Below are 9,695 nucleotides of genomic sequence, written 5' to 3' on the forward strand. Positions count from 1 at the left end.
AGCTCGCGCCGTCTGCGCCCCGCCCCCGAGGCCCAGCCAATTCCAGCTGGAGGCCCCGCCTCCGTCGCGGAGCCGCGGGGGCCGCTAGGTGAGAGGCGGTGGTCACGTGACGGGAGTCGGCTCCGAGGTCCCCCTGGCGGACACCGGCGGAACTGGCATTCGGCCGAGGAGGGCCGCGCGCCGCGCCTCTCTGCGCGGGCGGGTGTACAGCAAGTGCGCTGGGAGCCACCGAGCGGGGAGATGGGGCGACCACGACAGGGAACCCAGGGCTCCCCCCTTCTCTCTACCTTTGTACTTTGTACTTCTCTCTACCCTTGAACACATACTGGAGCAGGCAGGTTGTTTTGTTTTGTTTTTTAGAAAAACCAAGTCTTTATTCCTGAATAGTTTAGTATGGCGGTGGGGCCGGAGCCCTTCGGGAGAGCCCTGCATCGGCCCAGAGACCAGCTGGAGGAGCTCCCAGGGTGCGAGGATTGATGGGCTCCTCCGCAGTCTGGGCCCTGCCGCGGACGGTGAGCAGACAAAAGTCTGGACGGGAGGACCCCCGAGTCCCCGACCCGGCGCGCTCAGGCCACGGAGAGGAGTGCTCTGGGCGCCTGTGCCACAGAGGGTGCGGGGACGGCGGCTCGCCTAGGGCTGGGGCCAGAACGGAGCCCCATCTTGGACGGGAGCCCGGGGAGCCCCGTCACCCCCGCTGGCTCTTTGGCCCACGTAGACACTTAAGCCCTCTGTCTACACGTGTTCTAGCTCCAGGTCCCCGTAGAGCAGGGCTCCGCTGAAGATGGTGAGCGGCTCCTCTGAGTGCGCCAGCTGCCCCATGACCAGGTCGATGCAGACTGTGTCTCCAGCCTGCAGAGGCAGGATGAGGCTGAAGACGCCCAGGGCGCCAGGGCTGGGCTGGCTTTCGGCTACTGGCTTATTCTCCAGGCCCTCAGGCTCGTAGCCACCAGAGTCTATGCGGGCCACGCCCAGGTTGGAGCGCGACAGCACAGCCTCCACTTTCTCGTGCCGGTGCCCGGTCAGTACCGCACTCAGCAAGTAGCGGCCGGCCAGAGGTGCTGTGAACACGCCTGGGGACAAGGATGGTGGTCAGGCGGGAGACAGGTGGCAGGGGCCAAGGTGGTGTTGGGGAGCCCACCCGGAACTCCTGGACTAGGGAGACACCTGCTGGGTCTTGTCATGCGACTCGCACTAGAATGTAAGTTCCACAGGCCAGGGAATTTGGTGTTTTGTTCATGACAGCAGCCCCAGCACACCCCCCCCCCCAGCAAAATCAGCGCTCCTTCCCCCGACCCTTCAACCAAGCTGTGGTGAGAATGAATAAAGAAGTAAATAGGGGTCTCCTCAAACCAGAGCATGAAAATATCCCCCTTGCCCAAGGAGGCAAGGATGAGAACATATCACTGCACTGCCTCCCTGGCCTGCCCCCTTCCCAGCCTGCCTGCCTGCAGGCTTACCAGTCTCTGGATCGTAGTAGCCCCCATCGTTGAGCAGGACTCTGTCGAAGGGCACCGTGCCTGGTTCAGACCGTGGCAAACTCAAGGCAGCTGAAAAGGCCACCCGGGGGACAGGGGCTGCTGGTGCCCCCTCCACTCCTGGGTAAGGGTAAGGTGGGGGTCAGAGTGGATGCTCAGTGCAGAGCTTCCTGGCCCCCTTCCCCTCCTGGGTCTCGCCCTCCACGGCTGCCTGAGGCCTTGCATCCTTCAACCCCCAGGTCTGTTCCCGTCCCTCCAGCACCAGATGAGAGGAACTTACCCTGCTCTCCCTGGGGACCTGTGGGAAGAGGAGAGGGAGCAGTGAGAGTCTGGGGAGCGCTTACTAAGTCACTCAGCAAACATCTGCTGAGTCTCTCTCACTGTGGTAGGTGTCAGACTCCACAGCAGGAATGGGGGGTATCAAGACAAGGAGAAATACAGTCCATTCAGTTCAACCAGGCTCCAGCCTCTCTCACCCTCCATAGCCCTGTCTTCATAGCTCCGCCTTAGTCTTCAACACAGCGCTCAGCCCACCATATCCAACTAATCCACACAGTGAGTGTCCCAGCTCCTAGTCACTGCCAGCCATGTAAGATCACCGACCCCCAACTCCTTGCCCCTTTCCTCCTTTCTCTGTCAAGTTCAGAGTGGAATGAATGTCAAGCCTAGGCTGCTAGAAGTGTAAGGAAGCCTAGCTGTGGTTGGCATCTCAGCTCACATACCTGGTGGCCCGATGGGCCCCGTTTGTCCATCCTTGCCTGGAGGTCCTGGTGGTCCTGCAGGGCCTGGTGGTCCCTGTATCCCAGGAGGCCCAGGGGGCCCTGCCTCACCCGCAGGCCCTATGGTGACAAAATTAAATTGAAGGAAAGCCATAAAAGGAGTTTCCAAAGGACAAGGAAGCTCCATGGGCAGGCTGGTGAGGCCCCCTGCCACTCATGCTGGCTACCTGGTGGGCAGAGCTGTGCCCTGCCCTGACCCACCAGCCTGTCTGAGCTGCCAGGGGAGAGTGGGGAGCTTATCTCTTGTGGACAAACCAACCCCCAGGACAATGGTGGCTCTGTAATTATGCTGGGCAGAGCAGGGAGAAAGTATATGAGGTTAAGAGGGGCTGTTGTGGAGGAAGAAGGAGAAAGAAAGGACTTAAAAGGGCTCCCCCCCACCTCCCACCGCATGCTTCCTTTTGCCCCCTCACCAGTGAGGTCCTTTAGACTGAGCTGGTGAAGCTGGTCCTCCAGGAGCAGCACAGAGTTGTTAAGGGCTCCAAGCCGCCTGCCCAGGCTCGCCTGTCCCCCCAGCAGCTTCTCCAGCAAGGCTGCCTGTGTCTGGCTGGTGCTGTTGGTTTCCCGTAGCCCAGCCCAGAGCCCAGCCACGTGTCTGGAAAGGCCCTCGCGCAGGCCCTGCAGTCCCCCAGCCACCGTGTCCAACCGCTCACAGACTCCCTCAAGGCGGCCCAATCGCCCCTCTAGGCTGGGGCACTGGCCAGCCTGCGCCTGTCCCTCTTCCAGGCCTCGGAAGCGCTCCTCACTCTCCGTAGCATGTTCTGTGGCCTCCTGCTGCAGCCTGTTAATCTCTGAGATGATGCGGTCTTTGGTGGCTCCTAGGTCAGCCAGATCAGCACCCTGGCCCTCCACGGTGGTCTGGAGCTCATGCAGTGAGTCGTTGAGAGAGCTGAAGGTGAGAATGACCTCGGAGAGCTCTCCTTGCAGGGCCTGGAGTGCTGAGCCTGAGCTCCCCCCAAACACACTGAAGCCATCTAGAGGCCCTCGGCTAGGTCCCCCAACACCTGGGCCAGCCCCAGGGCCCCGTGGGGGCAACAGGGGACATGAGCAGCGTTCCACACCATCCCGAAGGCGGCCCAGCTCCTCTTGGACGCCGCCGCAGGCCCCACAGCCCTCATCCCCGCGGGCCTGCAGCAGTCCCTCCAGCTGGCCCAGCCGTGCGGCCGTGAGATTCAGCTGCAGCGCCAACTCTGCGATCGTCTCATCCTGTGCGTCCACGCGCCCCTGGAGCTGGCTCACGACCCCTTGGAGTTCCTCCAGGGCAGCCTGTTGGGTCTCCCCGGCCACTCCCACCTTGTGCAGGTCGGAGCCCACCAGACGCAGCTGCCCCTCGCTGTCTAGCACCCTGCGCTCCAAGGCACTGAGGATCTCGCTGACCTGGGAGTCCTGCTCCCCAGGGGCCCCGGGGCAGAGCTGGCCGCATGCCTGCACAGCCCCTGCCACCTGCTCTTCTAGCAGATCCAACCGCCCACCCAGTACCCCACTCATGTTGGCCAACTGTCCCTCCATCTTTTCCAGTCGGCCCCGGGCGGCAGGCAGCCAGTGGCTCAGGCCCCCAGGACGCCCAGGCAAGCCTGCCTCCTGGTCCTCTGAGGGACCCAAAGTGGAGTTGAATTGGTCCTCCAGGCGAGAAAGGCGGGACGCTAAGCTGGTGTAGCCCGGGGGGTGGCCCCCCTGCCCGGCCGCTCCTCCCAGCTCGGTGCCTCGCCGCCCACTCAGCACCGTCACCGAGCCGGCCACTACATCCAGCCTCCGCTCCAGCTCCGCCAGCCGCCGGCCCAGCTCAGGAGGGCAGCACTCCTGAAGGGGCCTGCGGATCCCATGCCCAGGGAGCTGCCGCTGCCGCTCTTCCACGGAGGCCAGTAGCTTCTCCAGGGCCCGCAGCCGCTCCCTGTCCTCCTGCTGCTGCCGACGGAAGCCATCGAGCCCAGCCAGGCACACGGAGCAGGACTCCTGCAGCCGTCGCTCCAGCTCCCGCAGCGGCTCCTCGCTGTGGCCAGGAGGGGCCGGGGTGAGGTCCAGGGCCCTGCCGCCGCCTCCTCCTCCTCCAGCATGATGGTTGTTGAGATGGCCCAGCTCCTGGTCATGCGTGGAGACGCGGTTGTCCAGGAGCTGCAGCTGCTGCTGGATCTCACTGAGGGTCTCGTGCACGCCAGGGCGGGCCGCCGCATCTGCAGGCTGCTGTCTCCCGTTGAAGGCCGTCTCCACGGCCCTCTGGACGTCTTCTGCCAGGCGCCCGCTCAGTCCCTGCAGGACGCCTCGAAGGCCCTGCAGCTCCTTTGTCAGGCTCTGCACCTGCTCCTCCAGCTGCTGCACCTTCTCTGAGTCCCCAGGACCTGGCAGAGAGGGGATGGCATCAGGCAGGGGGGCCAGGCCTCAGAGCTCAGAGCCCTGGTCTCCCCAGCTCCAGCGAGAGGGCCTCGCTGATTCGGCTGGGGACTTTGGGCAAGAAAAGGTGGAAGGAAACCCCATTTACTGAATGCCTGTGGGCCAAAATCGTACCATGGCTTTGCCCCCTTCCAACAGACTCCCCTGGACAGACCCCGCAGCTTCTCCCACTTTGTATACCGTGAGAAAGAGAACCAAGGGAGATGACGGAGCTGGGCCACGGATTACAAGTTTAATAAGTGGCAGAGCTTAGTTTCAAACCCAGTTCACCCATCTACCACCAAGTCTATAGTTCAGAGGGTGTCTGAGAAATTGCTTCCTGGTCTGTGAAATGGGAGCGTGGGGAGACACTGTGGGCCCCACCATAGTGGCTATTCTGAGCAACGTCTCTCCACAACAGCACAGGGACAGACGAGGTCCCACGGGAAGCCTGCGGGGGCTCCAGCTGGAAGGTGGGACTGTCAGCCAGAAGTTCCTGTTTCCATCCTTACAGCATGACTATCTCCCGGGCAGACAAGCACAGCACATCCGCAGTGCATGGCACGCACACGCGGGAAGGCCAGCCGGGACTGCTGCATTCTGGGACCTGCAGTCTCCAGAGGCCACCGAGGGGCCTGGGACCTGTAGTCGGGTGCAGTGCATTCTAGGACTTGTAGTCTGAGCGGTCTATCCCCTTGGTGCCCAAGCTTCTCGAAGGAATTCCCCTTTCCTCCCACTGCCATTCCCAACTAGGCCACATGTGGGTGTGCGTGAGCACGTTCTCTTTCTCTGCCTTCTTTTTCTCTTGATCTCTCTCATTCTCAGTTTCTATATGACTAACACACACACACACACACATACGTGCGCGTGCTACACACAGAGTGCACACGCAGGAAAAGAATCTCAGGGACCTCACCTACTCCGTGGCCCTCAGCAGCCTGGCCCCACATTTTCCAGCCAGCACCAGCCCCCACTTCTCTCCCCAGTGGCTCCCATACTCACCTTCCCCACCTAGTCCACTCAGGTGGCTTCCTGCACTGGAGCCAGAGAGGTTGGGGCGGGCGGGCCGGGGCCGGGGGCGTGGCGTGACGAGTGCAGGACCCAGCGCCGGGGCGGGACCCTCAGCGCAGTCATCGCCCCCATACCCCTGACAGCATCTCCACTCCATATCCGTCACCGTCTTATAGGCCACTCGGTAGCGAGGGCGGAGGAAGCTGCGGTACCTGGGAGAGGCAGAGGGAGGCCTCTTTACTCCTCCCTGTAGTGTCAGTGACCCTGGGTCCTGTCCCCAGAGATGGGCAGCTGCTGGTGGTGGATAAGGCCTGTCCCTCAGGCCTAGTCCTCTTACTGTCCAGCATGTGGCTGCACTCAGTTGACAGCTGTCAGCTTGCTGGCCAATGGCCAAATCCTGCTCGTCCTACCCCTGTCCTATGCTGGAACCTCAAACTCCTCATCTTGAGCTTGACTCAGTCCAGAGAGGCGTCTGGGGCCCGGCAGGGTGGTCTGGGTGACTTTGCCCTCTGTATCCGCCCCAAACTGTTGCCTCTGGGTCTTCTCAAAATGGCTCTGACTGAAGCCCCCAGTCCTGCCTCTGGCTACCTGCTTTGTACAGAGTCCCCGAGCCGGCTGCCCTCCTTCTGCCCTAGCTCAGCCCCCACCAAGTACCCAGCCCCCAGCGCTGGAGCTCACATGATACTGCGGGGACACTGGGGCTGGCCCCAGCCACAGGGCTGGTAGTCCGGCTTGACGAAGGTCTCCACTCCATCTTCCAGGACACAGCTCACTGTCCGGGTCACCACATAGGCACACCAGTTCCTGTAGGCACAACCCCACCTGGGCCCAAGGGCCAGAGACACGAGCCCCAGAGGAGGACCCAGGGGCTACCAGAGGGGCTGAGGGAGGGTCAAAAGACGAAGGGCCCCTGGGGTCCAGGGGGAGCCAGGACTTTGGCAGCGGCAGCTGCCCCCACGCTTTCCTGAGCAGTAGGCGTTGGTGAAGACTTTTCAAGACAGCGCGAGGAGTCACAGAATGGAAAACCACAGCTACATGAAGTTGATCCTCATGGCTGGGGGTCGTGGGGAGCCTCTGAATTCACACATTCATTCACATCCCTTTCTGTGTCAATCCCTAGCTCAGAGTGGCTCGGAGCCAGCTGGCTGGGTCCCTCTGGTGATCCCCTGGATGCTGGCTTCCACCCACCCCTCAGGGGAGAGGACAGGGCAGGCAAGGGTCCAGCTCAGGGTTAAATAGAGAATAAGCCATTGATGAGCCCTGCCCCCCTTGGGGCTTGCGTTCTATACTCTCTGCCCCATTCAAGCTGGCCTTTGATCTGTGTCTGGCTGGAGAGCCCAAAGGAACAGAGCGGAGTGGTGTCCGAAAGAGTCACAGATGGACTGGATGGGCCCATGGAGCCCGAGGAAGAGATAAAGGTCTGTTGGAGGAGAGCAGGCTAGTACAGAGCTGGCAGCACGCAGGGAGGCCTGGCCCAGGCCCCTCCTGGTGGTTTCCCTGGGCACCTAACTGCAGGGCCCCGAGGAGAGAGGGGGACCTATCTATGTAGGGGGTCCTAGAAATTCTCTGCGGGAAGGTGGGCTTGTGCAGAGCTGCCTGATGGCTGGGCTTCCTCTCCGGCTCTTCCCTGCATTAGCCCTGGGGAGGGTGGCGGGGGGGGGGGGACACCCACCTTCTGACCCATCCTCCCACCCGCGTCCAGCCTGGGTCTGGGACCCAGACTCTTACCTGTGGCGGCTGGCAGGCCGGGGGGCGCTCTGGGCCTGGGGTTCCCCAGGACTGAGGGCCCCTCCGCCCCCTGTGTAGAGGCTGTAACCGCGAGGGGGGTAGCTGGCGGCCCCAGCGACTGTGGTCAGCAGGCAGCAGAGGTAGCAGTTCCAGAGGGCGCTGGGGGCCATGGTGGGGGGGGGCTCCGCGGTGGCCCTCAGAGGCACATCCCGGCCCGACCGCTGGCGCCTCTGTCTGGAGCAGGGGATGCCGCTGCTCTGCGGGACAGCGCTGGCCGGGTCCTGTCCCCAGCTTCCTGTGGCAGCCCCCAGCCACACGCCTCCTTCTTGGCCGCCTGGCCTGACCCCTCTCCCCCTCCTCTTTCCTCCTCAGGCTCCTGTCCGTCCCTCCCTCGGTTCCTTCCGCTCTCCTCTTCTCCACTTCTGAGGGGAGTGTGTTCTCTGCGCCTCCTGGCCTCCTGTGCCTGGTCCCTGCCCCTCTCAGATGCTGCTTCCTGGGCCTCCACCCCCTCGCCCTAGCTGGCCCTCCTCTGGTCTCCCTATCTGTTTTCCCCAATGACCGGATCCTGGAGGTGACAGGGCTTTGCCCCTGTGGCTGTTCAGAGGCGCAAGAGTGGCTGTGGGGCGGGCCCTGGCCTCCTGCCTCCCTCTCTTGCTCACTCCCTTCCCCCCTGTCTGGCTGGCGGTCCAGCCTCCCCCCTCCGCCCCCCCCCCCCCCACCTCTCCAACCATCGTGTGCCACATCTGCTTCTTGTTAACTCCGGGAAAGAGAGGGAGAAAAAAAAAAAAAAAGGAAAAACAGAGAAATGTGGAGTTGCCGCCAGGCTTGGGGCCAGCCTCTCAGACGGGCCACATGGAGTGGAGCCGGGGCCAGGCCTGGGGAGGAGGCCCAGGGCTGGTCCCTTAGACAGAGAACAGGAGCCACAGCTCCCCTGGGGCTAGGGCAAGCCTCCCCTGAGAGAGAAAACTGAGAAGAGGAGGGGAGGACTGTGAAAGGGAGAATGAGCTCCAAAGGCTCAGCAGGACACCACTCACCGTCTAGTCCAGCTGCGTCCCTTTTTCAGATGTGAACAACGAGGCCCAGAGCTGGAAGGTAACCTGTCCAGGCAAGCCAGGAGCGGCCCCTGATCAGAATCGACACACCTAGGTCGGCAACTTGGGACAAGAAGAAGAGAGGAGAGAGGGGGCTACTGGGCTGGGGAGGAGGAGGAAGACGTCTCCACGGAGGCAGGCAGGAAACTCAGAGAAGCTAGAAGAGGAAAAAAGGAATCTGGAAATGAGCATGTAATCTTCTGTCAGGCATGGAGAGGACATGGGCGAGAGGAGGAAGACTCATTCTCAAAAAACCAAAGGAGTATGGATCTCAGGCTTGTCTCGGTGAAGGTCAGGCCTAAGTGGGGGAGGGGAAGGAGCAAGGCCTACCGGGGATGCCTAGATCCATGGAGCCCAGGGGAAGTCCTTCCCCAGCCTGGAGGCAAGCCCGAGACCCTGTGTAGCAGGCAAGGGTCTCAGTCACACTCAACCATCAGCCGGACCCAAAAGCTCCTCTCAGAGCAGTCTGAATCGGTCAGCTGCCCCCGCCCTCTCCGTCACCATCTGGCCTCAGCTCTGTGCTCAGGCCCAGGTGTCCCTGTGCGGTGGGGTGCTTGCTTACAAGCTCAAAGCAGAAGTACCAGACAGAAGGGAGGTGAGCGTGCTGTGCGGACGCCCCCAGGGAGCAAAGGCATGGGGAACACTCCGGAAGGAGCACCTGGGACCATGGGGATGGGACACAGGCACCAAAACAAGCAACACAAAGCAGGACAGACATCGTGCCAAGCTGCACAGGGGGAGGGGAAAGACAGCTGGATGCTCCGGGGAGTCAGAGCAGAGCCGCTGGAAGAGAGAGAGAGGCTAAGCAGTGTTGGGGTAAAAAAGTGAAGCACGGAGATGGGGGAGGGGAGAGAGTGCAGGCTGGGGGAATGCCGCCTCAGTTTTCTCATTCCTCAACGGGGGAATCCTAACAGTGCCCTCCTTCCTAAGTTTGTGAGGATAGAGTTAATACAGGTAAAGCATTTAGAATAGTGCCTGGCACACGGAAAATGCTTAGTAAGAGCTCTTATTTGTGTCAGGAAGAAATGGGACAGAAAGTCAGAGAAGTCAGTTGTGGAAAAATTGGGGAAAGGCCCAGATGACTGGTTAAGAGCTTGGATTACAAGTGTTTGAGTAGGAGCCTGACAGGCCTTCCTTCAGAAAGAAAACATGGCAGGCAAGGGCAATGGGCAGGGTTTTGGGCACAAGGAGGAGTTCCAGCTCCTCCTTTGAGAAGTGTTATCCCTGAGAACCAAGGCCATGAC

At 61.7% G+C, this 9,695-nt stretch overlaps 1 protein-coding gene across 1 annotated transcript; it reads right to left on the minus strand.

The window, feature by feature from the left end:
- Positions 1-339: 339 nt before the first annotated feature.
- Positions 340-8,005, minus strand: EMILIN1 (elastin microfibril interfacer 1). Its single transcript, XM_059132348.1, has 8 exons — positions 7,361-8,005; positions 6,311-6,436; positions 5,624-5,844; positions 2,668-4,590; positions 2,198-2,314; positions 1,756-1,773; positions 1,458-1,595; positions 340-1,070 (listed from the first exon to the last, which is right to left on the minus strand). The coding sequence occupies exons 1-8, from the start codon at positions 7,528-7,530 to the stop codon at positions 733-735; spliced, it is 3,051 nt and encodes a 1,016-aa protein (XP_058988331.1). The 5' UTR covers positions 7,531-8,005; the 3' UTR covers positions 340-732.
- Positions 8,006-9,695: the final 1,690 nt, after the last annotated feature.

The sequence above is a fragment of the Mustela lutreola genome, chromosome 9 (genome assembly GCF_030435805.1).
Source record: "Mustela lutreola isolate mMusLut2 chromosome 9, mMusLut2.pri, whole genome shotgun sequence".
NCBI lineage: Eukaryota > Metazoa > Chordata > Mammalia > Carnivora > Mustelidae > Mustela > Mustela lutreola.

What these genes read in the sequence shown, in the direction of transcription:
- EMILIN1 (XM_059132348.1), bottom strand. Translation starts at nt 7,530, where the DNA reads ATGGCCCCCAGCGCCCTCTGGAACTGCTACCTCTGCTGCCTGCTGACC. An exon ending in CGGCCTGCCAGCCGCCACAG is followed by an intron (nt 6,437 to 7,360) that starts GTAAGAGTCTGG and finishes TTGTGCCTACAG; the next exon opens with GAACTGGTGTGCCTATGTGG. An exon ending in CTACTACGATCCAGAGACTG is followed by an intron (nt 1,071 to 1,457) that starts GTAAGCCTGCAG and finishes CCTTGTCCCCAG; the next exon opens with GCGTGTTCACAGCACCTCTG.